The sequence below is a fragment of the Mercenaria mercenaria genome, chromosome 14 (assembly GCF_021730395.1).
Source record: "Mercenaria mercenaria strain notata chromosome 14, MADL_Memer_1, whole genome shotgun sequence".
Lineage (NCBI taxonomy): Eukaryota > Metazoa > Mollusca > Bivalvia > Venerida > Veneridae > Mercenaria > Mercenaria mercenaria.
In genome coordinates this window covers 44,483,792-44,502,025 of record NC_069374.1, presented here as the reverse complement: position 1 = coordinate 44,502,025, position 18,234 = coordinate 44,483,792, and the positions used below count along the sequence as shown (strand labels likewise).

The window sequence follows — 18,234 nt, the reverse complement described above, 5'->3', positions numbered from 1 at the left end:
ACACACAAAAATTTGAACCTGAAATCCCAGGGAATCCTACGTTTCGACTAATCAGCACAGACATAACATGTGACATTTACTTGCTTTCTCATGCGTTTATTTTCCTAGACCACAAGGCGACTTTTCATTGGTCCAAGGAGACATGCTTTATTTGCATATTCTGTGAAAACGAACGTCGGCGTCGAAAAAGCTTTGTTGACAAAATATTTGTACAAATGAAAGTTCCAGTTTAAATAATTCTGATGCTGTATGTTACAAAAAGACGGGCTAATATGTTATAAACGAAATGGTAGTAATAAGATGACAAAACTGTGGTAGTAAAACATCGTATTTTAGCAACAAAACAATAATTAAATTAAATCAGATATCAAAACTCTTGAATTTTATAAAAGAGTAAAAGAAGTTAATACATGTACATAATTATTATAATAAATGCAGCAAATATTTAAAAGATTTATTGCACATATTGTGGATTATAACAACAACGTTCATAGTTTGATTAATGTGTAACGAACTTTAAAAAACATTTATTATTTAATATTCATATCATGATATTATGTGATTTTACCACACTAGGACTGGATCTATTAACAAAGTATGATGAAAAAGTTAATGTAGTATTGCCATGCAATACAAAGTCCCCTACTGGAAGGCACCACATTTTCTTCACTGCAGTATAACATACTGAACTGATATTTGTCAATGATGTATAAACAATACTGTACTATATAGTGGACGCAACTTGACCCCGATGGTTGACCTTTGCATCATAATACATAATAAGGCACAACCTATTATTGAAAAGGAGTGTACGTAAAACACGAGCTGCACGAGAAAAAGGAAATATAAATTTATGTAAATATAAATTAGTGTATTGGAAAGTTTTAACTGATCAAATGTAAGTATATATACTTTGATACTGCGCTCTATACAAACTAATTCCATATAAATATACCTAAGCACCCTTGATTTCTATAATGATATAATCGATATGAATAATCAGCCTAAGGTCAACCATCGCGGTCAAGTTGCGACTACTATACATACAATATGTTATAACAAAACACTTGTATTAAAATTTGCATAATTATATAAAAACCTAAGGTTGTTTTCATGTGGAATTTTTCGGCATATTATAAAAAGTTATCATATCAATTATTTATAGAAACAACAAAGGGAAACTAATCAAACAATAATAAAATTATACATAATAAAAGCCCACAAGAAACTCTTTACCAGGTAGAGATATGTCAAAATACACCTAACAAGTGGATGTAACATGCATGTTGTACCACAGAAAATTGGTCACGATTTTTCCCTACGGCCAGTAATAGAAATGTTACAATATAATCTATTTAAAATAACAAAAAAGGGAAGTAATTCTAAAAACTAAAGCTGTCTTATGGTGGTTAACATTTATACGAAGTTGTCAAAATGCCTCCAGGCATGAGGAAGAAATGATCCGGGCAAATTCATTGTTGAATTTGATCTTTGATCTCCAAGTGTGTCCTTGATCTTTAAGATAGGGTTTTGGAGTTGCGCATGGTATTTCGTCTCATTGTGGGGTACATATAGGCCAAGTAATATTGTAATACCTTGATGCATGATAGAGTTCTGGACCGGACAGGAACAAAACATATTGAACTTTGACCTCCAATTGTGACCTTGACCTTTGAGCAAGGGGTCCAGAATTTGCGCATGAAACATCATCTGATTATGAGGTAAATTTGTGATAAGAAATATTATGGATGGCAGAGTTGTGGACCGGACTGGAGAAAAGCCCTGTTGACTTTTGACCTCCAATTGTGACCTTGACCTTTGAGCTATGGGTCCGGGTTTTGCGCATGACACGTTATCTCAACATGGAGAATATTTGTGCCAAGTAATATTAAAATACCTTCATGAATGGCAGAGCTATGGACCAGACAGGTAAAAAGTCCTGTAGACCTTTTTTTACCCCCAATTGTGACCTTGACCTTTGAGCAAGGGGTCCAGGATTTGCGCATGAAACATCATCTGATTATGAGGTACATTTGTGCCAAGAAATATTAAAATCACTTATTGGATGGCGGAGTTGTGGACCAGACTGGAAAAAAGCTCTGTTGACCTTTGACCTCCAGTTGAGACCTTGATCTTTGAGCTAGGGGTCCTGGTTTCGCGCATGACACGTCGTCTCAACTTGGGGAATATTTGTGCAAAGTAACTGTGAAATCTCTTCATGGATGACAGAGATATGGACCGGACACGAAATTGCGGACGGACGGAAAAGTGCATTCCTATAGTCCCCGAAACTGGTTTTCAACCAATACTGGACTAATAATGTTAAGACATCACGTTTCCAGTCCTAGTTATAACAGTAATAAAATTGTTAAAATGACCTAAGTTTTTTACTTTTAACATAATCAAAGACAAAAGTAATACATGTAATATGTAGTAATGGTTTCTTGCAGCAACAAAAGAAACATAAAACAAGATGAGACATGTTATGTTTGACTGTAATGCCAACATTCCACGACAATAAATAAATATATTGCTCGGCTCTTCTGATTTTAGTATTCAAAATTAGCACAGTGGATTGTTTATTTAAAAATTAAGACGAATATATCTACCATTGACCGCGGATTAATGCTTTGACCATCACCTGACACGGTCTATAGTTACACTTAACATGATTGTACGAAATTAATTTTTATACATTTCACTGTAACAAATAGGTACGACATTGACCTTAAATGACAAAGCGGAAGGTTATGCACGTCATCACATATTTGATTAAAATAATTTCTGACCATGTCTTAAGGTATTAGATCACTAATAGAGAACCTCCTTTTTGAACAGTATTCAATTCCTACCATAAACCTACTTTTACTGCAATTCTTATGGGGGTGTAGGTTCAAGCCCTACTGGGACCAAATTTTTTTTTCCTTATTTTCCTTTTTTACTAGTAAGATTTTACTTCTTTCAAGACTTATTATTGATTTCTTGTACACAATTAATTAAATTAAAATGAAATTAATGGTAAAATGAGTTCTCTGCAAACGTTTTGGATAGTGGCTATCACTTTGAAATTTGTCTCTACTTGAGCTTGAGAAGATACCATAAGTTATGCAAAATTAAATTTTATAAAAAACGGCACGGTAAAAGTTGTTTAAAATTTGCAAAATAGTGCAAAACACGGTTACCTTTCAGAATAAACCAAGCAAAGGCAATTTTGTAAACATTACTATTAGTGACCTAATACCTTAAAATAGCTATGTTTCGAGTAGGCTATTAGCACTTCCGTCAAATGGTAACCTTGTATGTATGTCCTTGGGCAAGGCACTTTATCACGATTGCCTCTGTTGACCCGGTTGTAAATGGGTACCAGCAAATTGCTGGGGGTAAGGTATAAATTGGTTTTAACTGTTCTTAAATAAGGTCGCTCAAAATGCTCTACAGAGCTTATGGTAATTGTTTCACAAAGCGACGGTAAATAAAATTTACCTTTACAAGGGCAAGGTCCCTACTGGGGCTTGAACCCACGACCTCTTGATCTATAGCTGGATATTCTATGAGATTTCAAACGCTGCAGTATATTGATCCCAGTTAAATAAAATAATACAATGCTAGATTCTGTCATGAAAATTATAATTTTATTTAAGTCGTTGAATATTTCTTGTGGTATGTAAAGATAGATCTTCAAAATTTTAAAGAAAATATTAAATAATGTATGGGTACTTATACTTAAGCTCTTCAAATAACAAAAAAAACTTTTACAAATGTAGATTTTATGAAAGTTTACATGGCTTTCCTTATTAGATATTTATCTTTCTTTCTTTGTTTACACCAATAATTGAAATTTTGGTATATTTTTGTATCTGTGTTTGGAAAGAATGACAACAACGTACATCATTTTACTAGAAGTACGGCGAGTCATATATAAAATATAACATAAATACATTATGGAATATATTGCACAGATTAAGTGTCTAATATTTCAAAAAAAATATTATAACAACTTTTACATTACAATGCATTGTACATTTGTATAACAACACGAAGGATGAATGCGAAAGAAGTCTCAATGCTTCTTTATTCATATGTACCTTTGTTTCTTTCGCATTCACCCAGCGAACTGCAGTATCACATATAATTCGACTTAACTGCGAGGAGTGCGTGCTATATAAATAAAAATTCTAAAATCATTCATTTCTTCGCAATGTTTATTATATTTTTCTCGACAGAAAACACATATTGGTATATGCCCGCTTGTGAAATGATTGCACACCTAATTAGTCTAGTATATCAGTCGAAAGCTTTCTGGAATTTAATACGATATAGTCATATACTACACATGCCTTTCTTCATGTAATAACACATAAGCTGAAAGAGATTCTTCCAAGCTCGTTCATGTTCTTCAGTCCACATGTTTTCTAGATGAGGTTTGATGGACGATATAAACTGTGGACCCATCAACTGAAACGAACAAAATATAATTGTATTACCGAAGAAATACTGAATCCTAAAAGAAGCATAATCAGTGTCGTAGATGCTATAAAGCTATAATAATCACACAGTAAGAGCTATTATAGCCAAAACAAACGTATAACTTTGTAATGTAAAACAATGCCTTTATAAATACTCTCTCAATTTTGACTTCATGTAAACACAGTGTACATGCTTTTAATCGGACTATCGAGTTTACTGAAAAAAAATGGTACTTACGTCGATGTACTGTATTTTTACAGAGTAGTTCACGTGCCGCATTCCAAGAGCCATCATCAGATCTTGCAATTTATCACGATTATCCAATCTATATATACATTTGTCCACCGTTCCCATCACCCTAAGCGCATGCGCACGCAGAATCTTATTGTACTCTAGATCAGAGACGTCCTTTGTCCGGAAAGACATAAATACATCTTGCACTTCGGGATGAGTCTCGAACAAACTGAAAAACGTCAATAAGTATAAGGGTATATCATTTTTTTTTCTGAACAACCTTCATGTATGCAAAACTTGAAAACAGATACTATGACAGACGGAAGCTTTCCATAATCATGTATACAGACATGTCAGACACCATTTAGCAATACTGGAATGACAATTATGTGTTCATTAGAAAATGATCTGGAAAATTGCATGTTCTTTTGTATCGTAAATGTGCTTTAATTACATAGCCCACTTGTGTGAAAATGAATGAATGAGGGCTATAACATCTTATTTAGTAAATAGTTTTTATTAAATCCCGATTCCCATTCATTTTAAGGCCATTCTTGTCACTACTGGACACACCATTCAAGTGCAATGAAGCGTTTTTAAGGATGACTACCCGTAATAGGCCTCAATTTCACCAAAAGCGTACATACAACTTGATAATGTAAGCTTTGAAAATGTCAAACGACAGAAATAAGGTGCATATAGACAAGTTATATAGTGACAGAAGTTCTCAAAAATTTCCTTTAGATTACCTCGCCTGATGATTTTTTGGTTTTCATGAGTTATCTCCCCTGAAAACTAGAGAAAAAAATGTCTCCTTTTCCCTACGGGGAATTTTAGATTTCTTTTTGATATTTGTATCAGAATCACAGCTTTCTACCGCCAAATTTTCTCAAAACTCAAGCTCAGATTCTCATGATCAAAGAAATTATATATTTCCCATAGGCATCAATGTTAACCTCAACACCGATTATCTCCCTAAAAATGATAAAATTCGAAGAATCTCTCGGTGAAACGTTTGTAATTTTGAATGTCTTTAAAGTGACCAAATTTCATTTAAATATTACTATCCAGTTACAAGATATAAAATATGGCTATTACACCATGTTATCCTTAAGAAATACCTAGGATAAAAGCTACGGAAGCCCATTAGTGACAGAACTTTCTGCAGGACTCTCGTACTTATAATTACCTAGTATTCATAGTAACCGGTAAGACCTGAAATTCCTATAACATTAAGTGGGATATTATGATATATAAAGTATCCACATTTTTTCAATGTTACTTAATTCAGAAATGCTTGAACAGTGGGTTAAGAAAATGCCATATGAAATAAAAACGAATCTGTCCTCATTTGTCTTAGAAACTAATGCTCTTCAAGCTTACAGAGTAAGCTCAAATTCATCCTTAATGAGACAATGTGACACGTAAATTGGTCAGTGTATATGACTGCATGTGTTTCAATTTGAAATAACTGGGTCATTTGAAAGAAATTTGCTCGAAATAAACGGCCCGCACCATGTAAACTTAAGGGTTTGATTGAAAGAAATGAATTTTTAACGCAAGATTTTATGCACATGTTTGTTTTCCTTAATATGATACAATACATAAAGCGTTACATTTACAATCTCAAAAACCGTAAACTCGGTATAATAATATCTACTAGTCATTTTTACTGGAAATGTAATTATAAATCACTCTCATAAATATGATGGCTGATTTCTGCCATTTCGTGTTGGCGTGTTGGCGGGGCGAAAACACGACAACACGAAAACTCGACAAAAACCTGAGTTTTTCGTGTTGTCGTGTCGGCGGGGCGAAAACACGACATATTTTATGTGAAAACTCGACGTTTAGAGGGCGCCGACACGACAAAATTTATTTGTCGAGTTTTCCTGTTGGCGGGTATAAATATGTCGTGTTGGCGCCCTTTATTTGTTCTGTTTACGTGTTGTCATGTTTTCGCCTCGCCAACACGAAAGCAAGACAAATACATTACATGTTGAGTTTTCGTGTTTTCGCCCACCGACACGACCACACGAAAACACGACAAATACACAACATAACTGCATGATAGAAAATGTAGCTTTAAGAATTGAAATTGACTTATATTCTATTTATATTGCGACCGAATACCTTTTTGTTACATAAAAAATATCGAAAGCGAAAGGTCGAATATCAAAATAATATTGTCTCACAATTTAGATCCGAAATGAACCAGAGGCCATCATTGCATTCCTAAATTTCAAAAATGTCCGTGGGACTACAATCTTACCCGGTGACGTACCTCAAATTTTGGACAAAAATGCAACAGGGACCAACATTTCATACCTATATTTTAAAAAAGTGACAAGGGAGAGACCCTGTGATTCCACTGTTAGGAGGGGGTTAACCCCCGTACCTCAAACTTTGGACTCTAAAAATGCAGCAGGGTCACCATTTTATTAATATATTTCAAACATTTCCAGGCGGACACGCCCTGACCTACCTAACATGAGGGGTTACCCCCTTCCATACCCACCTTCATTCCTTAACTTTTGCCGCTCACCGCATCACAATTAAATATTTCTGGAACCGGGTCTGTTATACATACACTTTGTATTGGTAAAATGAAGACTGCCATCTGACATTATTGTACCGTTTTATAATCTCAGATCTTCAGTGAATATAAATAAATTCTGAATTGACGGTTTGTTCGAGTGTAAAGAAAAATGCTTCTAAAACCCTATGCCACCGGTTTCAGAATAAGTTAACTCTACGTTTTATAAGAGATGTCTGAAAAGTATTTGTCTTGTTTTCGTGTCGGTGGGGCGAAAACACAACGACACGCAAACACGAAAACTGGACAAATACTTAATTTGTCGAGTTTTCGTGTTATCGTGTCGGCGGGGCGGAAACACGGAAACTCGACAAGTAATGTATTTGTCGCGTTTTCGTGTTGGCGGGGCGAAAACACGACAACGCGACAAATAACTTATTTGTCGAGTGTTCGTGTTTTCGTGTCGGTGGGGCGAAAACAAGACTGCACGACAAATAAAGGGTGCCAACACGACATAATTATACCCGCCAACACGAAAACCCAATAGATAAATTTGTTGTGTCGGCGCCCTCTAAACGTCGAGTTTTTGCGTAAATTGTGTCGTGTTTTCGCCTCGCCGACACGACAACACGAAAACTCGACAAATAGGGTTTTTCGCTCCGTCAACACGCCAACATTAAATGGTAGAAATCAGCAACCATACATAAATGATATTTGCAGCATGTTGGAATTGTGTGCATACACTTAAGTATAAAAAAATATATTTTTTTATATTTCAAGAAGCTATAATAATGAAGGCCCAATTACATTTCATTGCTTTTCTGTTGAACACACAGCACAGTATTTCAAGATCACTTTTTTCAACGCTGAACTCTTTAGCATAATCCGTTTATTATCACATGTTAACATAGTCTTAGAGAATGTAGTATGTTTTACTGTCAGAGCAACTTTATATACGAGCTATCTGAAAAACATTTCCCGTTTATTATAATGTAAAATGTATGGCATTTCAATGAATATTGAATTGGTATTTGCGTGTCTTATAGCTTAGAAAGCAATTTAAACCTATTTTTTTTTCTGAAAAAATGTATCATGTAAACCGTACGTGTTTCAGTAGAATTTTGTCGTGGATAAAGTAGATAAACTATAGTCATTCCATTCACTGTAAGGGACAGGCTGTACCCAAAATGCCTAAAGTACAATCTGAACATTATAATTATAACAGATGATTTCGACAAGTGTTTGAATGAACAATATAATTTTGTACTGTAAATACAGATCTATGCATTATTTAACAAACAAACAAACAAACAAACAAACAAAAAAAAACTCGCAGAGGACATCGTACGGGTCATATAAAATAATTAAACATGAAAAATTTAATTTACATTTTTTATGTGTTTATGTGTCTCCATAAGAAAATAAGGTAGACATAAAAGTGTCATTCAAAAGTTTGTAAAACTGAGATTGTGAAACCTATATATATAGTGTCTTTGAATGGCTAATAATGAGTTTAGGTAAGTCAACTGAGAGATTCACCATGCGTTATATGCAGACATAATATTTTGATACAAGGAAAGGTGATGGCATTGTTTGGAGCAGAGCAGAGACAACAGAAAATAATACCTAGGAAGAGAATAGAGCTTATAATTTAATTGCCTTCAAAGGACAATATAATGTAAACATCAAGTAAAGTATACTCAAAAGTTGAAAATTTGAATATCCATATCGTTACTCGACAGTTACTATAGTCAAAAATGACAGCGCCAAATAATGCTTATATATACATATAACTATGTGAACATCAAAATTGTTGTTATAGATGTCGTCCCCTAATATATATTAATGTTAACTTTTATAACCATTTATCAGCTACGAAAATTATACTTCGCGTTATCTTAAATGTACACTTTCCGACCCCGAAGAGGTCATAGATATAAGAACAACACACACCATTCAATGTTACAATTTGCCATTTCTACAACCCAAAGCAAAACCAAAATACTGCCAGTTTATTCACTTTTTTATCAATAGTATTGACTGTTTCAATGTCTGTTGCATTTCATAACGGATGCAATTACGTAAGCAGCCGTATTCAAATAGTTTATCCCTGCTGGAGACCATAATTTCGAGTTTAATTACTACATTTTTTCTATATAATGTTCTTTTGTTCCTTTGTTAGCTTCAACGAGATAATTACATTTCCAGTAACAACAACGATTTACAGAAATATAATTACAAAATGAGAGAATGGTTGTTTTCCTTTTGCATCGTGTTTTTTGTTTCTTTTTGTTTCAATCTTTGTAATATCACGACAAATTAAAGATATGATGTATTCAAGGGTTTTGGAATTTCCGTCTTTTTAAAGATACATCACCTATAAAGAAACAATGAACGACCTTGTTTCTATATCATATTTGTCATTAAGAATACCCTTAGCTATGCAGACACCTGTGATTTCTGTATAAATCTAGCTATATACTGTTAATAATAATTATTAGAAAAAAAATGTTATTTACACTTACGAAATAAACACATTATATTGATACACGTCAAAGAGAAATATTTTGTGAATTGTGAAGTAAAATTCAATATTTATTGAACATTTTTTTAGTTTTGTTGTAAAATACCGTATCTGTTATAAGCAATCACGCCCTGTCTAAGTATTCATAACATCTAAAATGTTACTGGTCTAGCTAGCATCTTAAACATCGTGCAATAATTTGTCAAACAATGCAGCATTATACTAAGCGTCACAATTGCTACCAGAAGCATAACAGCTACAAATTAGAAACACACACATTAAAGTGTAAAATGACTTTCTACAAATTATCTTACTCAAGAAATATAACAACTCCGACAGCTGATACGTCATTTTTCAGTATATTCCAAGATTCTTTTATCCTCAATTTGTCAGAATCTGTCAGATCCGGCTCCTGTAGGATCAATTCACATTTATCGTGAAACATCACCAGGTGTCGTTCATTATTTATCTTGTCATTTTTCTGACCCATTAGATTTACTGAGTGAAAAACTCGTATATTATGATATTATTCTAACAATAACACGCAGATATGCTAAAATCTGTTTTCTTTCATATAGCCTAGACGTTAAGAAGAACGTTCATAACTGTTAATGTTTTTCGCACGATTTCACTGATCTGAAAACGATCTCTTTTATCACGATTAAAATGTATAAACGTGCAGTTGCAGTACTGAAAGCAAATTTCGTTAGAAAAATAATAATGCATCCGCGTATTCAGTGAGAACAATCTGGAGGGAACAGACAGACCGAATAATTAAAGCCTATTGCAATTAGAGAAACCGTTAGCGAACAGCATGGATCCTGACCAGACTGCGCGGATCACTAGGAAAAGGCTTGTGTAAGGAACAGTAACTGCATTTTACACAGGATCTCTATGAAATTTGATCATAAAGTTTATCTGGATAAAACCTTGGTCAAGTTTGAATATGGGTGATCTAAGGTCAAAAACTAGGTCATCCGGTCAAATTAAAGAACAACTTTGTTTTCGCAAAAGGGGCTTCATTTTACACTAGATATTCACAATTTTTGGTCAGAATGATTGCCTTGATAAAATCTAGGTCAAGTTTGAATATTTGGTCCTCTGGGGTCAAAAACTAGGTCACAAAGACAAATCAAAGAAAAACCTTGTGTATGCAATAAAGACTGAACTTTTCAATTGATCTTCATGAAATTTTGTCGAATAATAACCTTGATCAAATCTAGATCAAGTTTGAATATAGAACATTTTGGATAAAAGAACTAGGACACTATGTCAATTCAAAGAAAAATCGTGTGTAAGCAATAGATACTTCATTTTACACAGGATCTTCATGAAATTTGATCAATATGTTTACTCGGATGAAATCTAGGTCAATTTTGGATATGGGTCATATGGGATCAAAAACTAGGTCACCTTGTCAAATCAAAGACAAACATTTTGTTCGCAATAGAGGCTGCATTTTACACTGGTCAAATCAAAGAAAAACCGTGTGTATGCAATAAGGACTGCATTTTACACTGGATTTTCATGACATTTGATCACAATTTTTGTCTTGATGACCTCTGAGTTAGGTTTGAATCTGGGTCATGTTGGGTCAAAATTAGGTCATCCAGTCAAATCAAAGGAATAGCTTGATAACACTTTAGAGGCCACGTTTATAACCATATCTTCATGGAATTTGGTCAAAATGTTTATATTTAAGCACTTTGGCCCAATTTCGAATCAGGGGCATCTGGGGTAAAAAACTAGGTCACCTGTTAAAATAAAAGGAAAACCTTGTGTATGCAATAGGGGCTGCATTTTTCATTTTAAGTGTATGAAACGTTTAATTTAATCTGGGTCACGTGGGGTTAAAACTAGGTCACCAGTCAAATCAAAGAATAAGCTTGTTTACACTCTAGGGGCCACATTTTTATTCTATCTTCATAAAACTTGGACAGAATGGTTTTTATCATAAAGTCTTGGATGAATTTGAATGTGGGTCATGTGGGGCTAAATATTAGGTTACTAACTTACTATGTTAAATCAAAGGAAAAGCTTGAATACACTCTAGAAGTCACTTTTTTGCTACATTTTTCCTGAAATTTTGTCAGAATGTTTGATTTTATGGAATCTGGAACAAGCATGAATCTGGGTCATGTGGGGGTCAAAACCTAGGTCACTAGGTCAATTAAAAGAAAATGCTTGTTTACACTGAAGATGTTTGGTCCAGTGGTAATGAAAATTGGTTTGTTTCCATGAAATCACTAGGTCAAACATGTTTACACTGTTATGGTGTGTTTCTCAGGTGAGCGGCCTAGAATCATATTGGCCCTCTAGTTTACATTTTTTTCTTATTTGATATTGTTAACTATGAAGATTTATACCTTACTAACGCCCTGTAATCAGTCTAGAAATGCCGTTACTTTTTTTTCCATTCGAGCTTCTATAGAGTTTTGGAGGTTGCCGCTGAACATTAACAAATATGTATTTCCTGTCCAATAAAATTATTTTTGTGCAAAACCACCTTAGGACCAGTTGTTGTTTAATACAGACCCGAATACTGCCACTCGTTACTGATAGGTAAGCCATGAATATATAATCAGCCAACCACCTTTCAGATGAACTTTCGGTACAGATGGAAACTATACAAAAATGCTTATCCTCTTCATTTTAGGTCAGAGAGACGCTGTAAACTTGTTGTACATGACTTATATTTGCTTAGCTCTATCTTGTACCATGTATATGTTATTTGTATGTATATGTTATTTGTATCTGTTATAACTAAGTTGTACTGTCTATAATTATGTAGTTTTTGGTTGTTTTAAATATTTCGAGTCAAATAAACTTTTGTTTGTTTTATATATTTCTTGTCAAGTAATCTTTTTTAGTCCAATAAATTTTGCCGGTTAATATTTTCGCCCAGATATGTCAACATATCACCATAAATTTAAAACGTTGTATTTCCTAGCTCTTGATTTGATATGGTTTAACCTTTTGTCGATTTACGGCTAAATAAAGCCCATTTATCAATCTAGCTAGCTCCTTATTTTTTCCCTATAAAGCTCAACTGAGGTTGGTGAGTGTTGTGTTGAACATAAATCAACGTGATATCGCAGTTAACGCTTTCAAATTTTACAGACTTGAAGTAAGAATATTGGTTCATTTTTTGTATTTCACAACAAATTCATCTTTAATCAAAATATGTTATCACAAGTAAATGTTATAGACCTGAACAAAAGTGAAAACAGCAGCGGTGTTTATTTCTTGTCCCTTACAATTTTGTATACTGGAGTACAGACTGAGTTATCGAACTTAATACATTTGCAAGTATGGTCAGGTGATAAAGTGATTCAATAAATACACCTTTAATCATCAAATACTTCTTTCCTTTTAATAAAGTCGGTAAAAATATTCTTTGGAAGCAAAAAATGTAACCAAGAAGAATAATAGCAGACTCGGTTCATGAGTGGTAAGTCACATGAAGAAAAAAATCAAAACCCCCGTTGTTACGGTTATATAGACATACTAAGAATGAAGTGCAAATGACATGTGAAATGAAAAAATCAAACCCTACATAATATAAAATATATAATATAATATATATAAAATAAATAATATCAAAATATTCGAACACTTACTCTGCAAACATAACGGTCCCGACTTTGGCAATATGTATGTTAAGAATTTTCCACATATCTTTCAACATTGTAACCTCATTCTCAGAAAGTTCAGGTACTGGCGAGTTTGGATCAAATGCCTTTTTGTTAGAGTTGTCTGTGTTGTCAGTAGCAATTTTACTATTTACGTTCAATTTTCCGTGCGAATGACCCATGACTAATGGAGCATTTATTACAGTATAAAACACTCCTAAAGATTATTTGATAAATCCTGTCTAACACGCACCAAAGTTATTTTAAATAATAAACATGACTAAAAATATACAAGCATCCATTCCAGAATCAACATAATTAGCACAGGTTTTGTTTATATCAGTTTTGTTTCTTTCTAACTATAAGGTGTTGTGTTACCGTCCTTTAATTGTATATCTACCCGCAGTAGACTAACCACAGGGGCTTGTCGAGGAAGTTAAAATATAATTTATTCAAAATCACGGCTTTTGAAAACAACAAAAAATGTATATTTAAATTTAAACTATGACTATGTACTAATATCATAATAATTATACTGCTACATACTATTGTATGTTGTATTAAACATTGACAATTTGAAAGCAAACAATAAAAATCATACTCTTTCGTTAAAAAAGAAACAAACTTAAAATGATGTTCTTTGATTTAAAAAAAAAATTTGATTGTCCCTGCTATATTTGAAGCTTAACCTGTGCTACTATAATGCTCTATACGTAAAGCTTCATTTTCTAGGACAAACAACTTACTAAAATAAAATATCAGAAACAAAAAACAGAAAACAGTATAGGAACGGACACGGAAGTAGACGGAAGCTTAATAGGAAAAATGACATAAGTGTACAATAAAGCTGACGGTATCATGCCTTTTGCCTTTAAATATTTATTTCCATATAATTGTTTAATATGCGAATTAACTTTACCGACACGTTCCTGTGGATTATGAAACCCGGAACACAACAGAACAACAAAATGTGTGAAATCTTATACCTTTCAAACTAATCTCACGTTTAGACAAACGTCAAGGAAGTAAAATATGTACCTAAATGTGGTTTTTTTTGGTTAATATATCCGCTTTTAGATTTTAAACTTGACAGCATGAAACTGTAATGGTTTGTAGATTACATGAGAGACTCAGTCATACATCTTAAAATATGTATACCGGAGCATTTGAATGGTTGGAAACTGATGGTCGCGTCAACAGACCAAAATTGCTCTAAGGAAAACGAAAAGAAGTGACTTGTTTTACATACAAAACGTATTACGGAAGATAAATCAGTAATTATCAAAGATAAAGTCTATATTGTTTGCACGCAATAAATTTGTTTTAGATGATAGTCGTCTATCATCATATGGCGGTATATTATAATCAACCACGGGTGCAAAAGCGGACATAAACAGAGAAAGAGAACGGAGTCGAAAACAGAGAGACGGATATACAGAAGTACATCATTCTATTCTCCTGTTTAGCGGGAGGTGGGGAATTTTCTATAAATAAAAATATATGAAGGACAAGTGGTTGTTCAGGGACAGGTTGGGGCGAGAGGATGACGAAAAGAAACTTAAACTAATTGGAGTCGGGGTGTGCATGAAACTTTTAAACTAAAACATTTGGGCGTTATATAATGTAATCTCAGAGACAAATTTATAAGATCGATAATATTGAATCTAAACCGATTCATATTAGACAGGCAAAAATTTGATAACGTTAAACTCCTGTGTTGTTGCTTGTCATCATGACAAAGCACATATAGTTAATAAAACATCCTAATTTAAAACTCTTTTAAGGGGACGCATACTTTGAAATTAGAAAAAAGTGGATGGGGTATGATAAAATTTACCTGCAAAAAAGTACAAGGTTTTGATACACGAAATGGATACTGTTTCAACTATTATAAGTACACAAAGGATTGCTCACTAAAATAATAATAAGAAAACTGAAACAAGAAAGTTATTGTTGAATTACATAAGACTTATTGTGTACATTCAAAGTCAACAATTAAGACTTTTTGGTGCGAAAATAATAGTGCTTCACCTTGTCCAAACATTTATCAATGTCCTACAGATTCTAATTTAAAGAAAGAATGTGAAATATGGTCACTGTCTTGCTTTTCGTTTTGCATATGTAAGCTAAAACACATTATTTAGTTTGTTTACAAAGTAGTGCATAAGAAAAGATACGGTGGTCAAGGAATGCCACATTCCAAAACTAAAAGAGTATATTCCCCTTAATACATTAAACATTTATCGTTACAGAAGTCTAGTGGCTTACAATAAGGGCCTAGAAATGTTGCCATTATTAATTTTTAACTTGGTATTCATGAACTACAATGCACTTAAATATCAAAACACATTCAACAAACTTTGGAAAATGTATTGTCTTAAAAATCCCTAAAATAAGGTATGAAATTTGGTTGAGAGGTCCAATCAATGTGTATATGTGCAAAAGTAACATTCTAATCTTGTTCACAAAAGTTACTAATACACAGCAGGCATGTCAATGATCAAAACTGGACGAATATACAGTTATCCTCACTTTAATGTCATTTATAATTTGTCCTTGAATTATCCACCATACTTTTCATAACTCTGTTTGCACGAGTTGCACGAGAATGCTGTCATTCACGTAAAAAAATGGGGTCAAGTAAGTTGTAAATGCAATATCATCTAAACGTAATTAATGGATTATGCAGTTCAAGATAAACTTTATCTCATAACGTAACGAACATGTATAATGTTATAACAACAACTTTACTTACACTGGTTTAAGTAGCAGTCGGTTTATAAGTGACTTTATTGATTCATTTTGTGTTTTGTTATTGTTGTCAAAAAGTATAACGGAAGTGCCTCACAACTGAAGCGGAAACCAGTTTGATGCGCAAAGTAGTCCAATGTAAGTAATATTTCTTGACAAATGTCCACAGAAATTAATAATTTTCTAATATTAAAGACGAATATCTGAATAGGATTCATTATTTGATAAGAAATTATAATCATCGACATGTTTTTGTAAAAATCATACACGTGCTGACATCTAAGTTGTCTCCCGTTGTTTATTAGAGTTACCTTTCGTCCGGCGCAGTAATACATTTGCAGTGAATCGCCGAGAAGTCGTGGGAAAATTAAAAACCATGTAAATAAACTAAAATTAACCACCTTTTCAAGATGAATTTCAAGTGATCGCCATTATGCATTTAACCCGCCTGACCTGTGTAGCATCTTAGATATCTGTTCTAAGGTATGCATTGTGTAGAATGTCATGTTATGCCCTTGCAATGCTCATCCTACTCTGATTTTTTTTTGTTTACATTTTTATCAATGAGAAATATGGCGTCCATCCCGAGCTGAAATGACGTGGCGTTAAATTTTTACATGTTTAAGCAAACCTGGTGTGTTAGAAAGAAAATCTCATCCCTTCAACATTATTTGGAACACTGTTATTGTAAAAAGCCCGTTTTTTCCTTATACAAAAGCTTAATATTTTGTGTTGAATGTACTTTCACAAAGATATCTGTTTTCCCATTACATTCATAGTACCACATCCTTATCCACAAAATACTGAATATTACAGGTGTCCATCAGTATTATATCAGTTTAGGAATATGTTTTTTATTTTCACACCATCGATTTCTTGAATATGCACCCCTTCCGCATTTCTGTATGAACTGTGAATGTAGCAATATGCGTCCCCTTAAAATTCAGTAACAATTTTTAGTTAAATTCAGTCAAATTCGATATATTCAATGGTTAAATGTAGGCACATTTTTTTAAGAACTCCTGTTTTAGTATTCAAATTGATAGTTAGAATTAAGGACAGTTTTAAACAGTCTGATTGCAATGATTGTATACACATGTATATTTAATCTGTTTCTGCAAGCCTACCAAAAGATATGAGCCGCACCATGAGAAAACCAACATAATGCGTTTGCGGCCAGCATGGATCCAGACCAGCCTGCGCATCCGCGCAATCTGGTCAGGATCCATTGTGTTCACTAATGGTTTCTCTAATTGCAATAAGCTTTGAAAGCGAACAGCATTGATCCTGACCAGACTGCGCGGGTGCACAGGCTGGTCTAGATCCATCCTGGTCGCAAACGCACAACATTGGTTTTCTCATGGTGCGGCTCAAAATTTTATTACCAGCAAATAGCCTGAACAAAATGTTTTGGAGATTTAAATAAGCTCCACACAAATCAGGGGCGCATCCCGTAATGCCCAACAGTATTAAATTTGTGATCCGTCTTAAATCTGTTAAGTCAACGCACATTTGGGAAATATGCGTCAAATTTGCGAGTACGTCTTCCCGCCTAGAGAAGGCCTAGGCATTCTTTTGACTTCCCGCCACTGCCCGGTAATACCAATAATGGTAGAACATACCACAAGAAAACTTTCGATAGCTTATTTGCAATTAGCCATAATAAAAAATCAAACCAATTTAAGAAATTAGAATTGTGTTATTTATTTTTACTTGCAGCTCACGTAGCTGTTGTACACCTGAGAGGGTTTTCTTTTCAATGTTAGGCGAGATCTTTCCCTCTCTGCTCACTTGACCGGTGTATCTCTGGTCGGGTGAAACAAACTGGTCAAATGTCAAAATTTCCGCTATATCTTTATATATGCATCGGCGTGTATCTTTCATTCATTCAATACATACGATATGTCAAACGCATAAAGTAAAAATGGCAATGTTGGGATGTCGGATAATGCCGCGATGTACCAGAAAGTCATAAGACAAATTCATTTAATTTTGGCATATGATAGGTATACTATAGGTATAAGTCTTGCTTCTGTTAAATGCCAAGTATGTACTTGCATATTCATTTATTAGAGTGTAATGAAAATGAA

General features: G+C 33.7%; 1 protein-coding gene across 2 annotated transcripts; it reads right to left on the bottom strand.

The window, feature by feature from the left end:
- Nucleotides 1-440: 440 nt before the first annotated feature.
- Nucleotides 441-13,801, bottom strand: LOC123528211 (cytoglobin-1-like). 2 transcript variants are annotated; one of them, XM_045307940.2, is made up of 3 exons: nucleotides 13,382-13,801; nucleotides 4,705-4,930; nucleotides 441-4,455 (listed from the first exon to the last, which is right to left on the bottom strand). In XM_045307940.2, exons 1-3 carry the CDS (start codon nucleotides 13,573-13,575, stop codon nucleotides 4,321-4,323), a joined length of 555 nt encoding a protein of 184 aa, XP_045163875.2. In that variant the 5' UTR covers nucleotides 13,576-13,801; the 3' UTR covers nucleotides 441-4,320. The 2 variants fall into 2 exon arrangements, with proteins under 2 accessions (XP_045163875.2, XP_045163876.2); XM_045307941.2 differs by lacking the exon at nucleotides 13,382-13,801 and adding an exon at nucleotides 10,076-10,443.
- Between the last annotated feature and the right edge of the window lie 4,433 nt (nucleotides 13,802-18,234).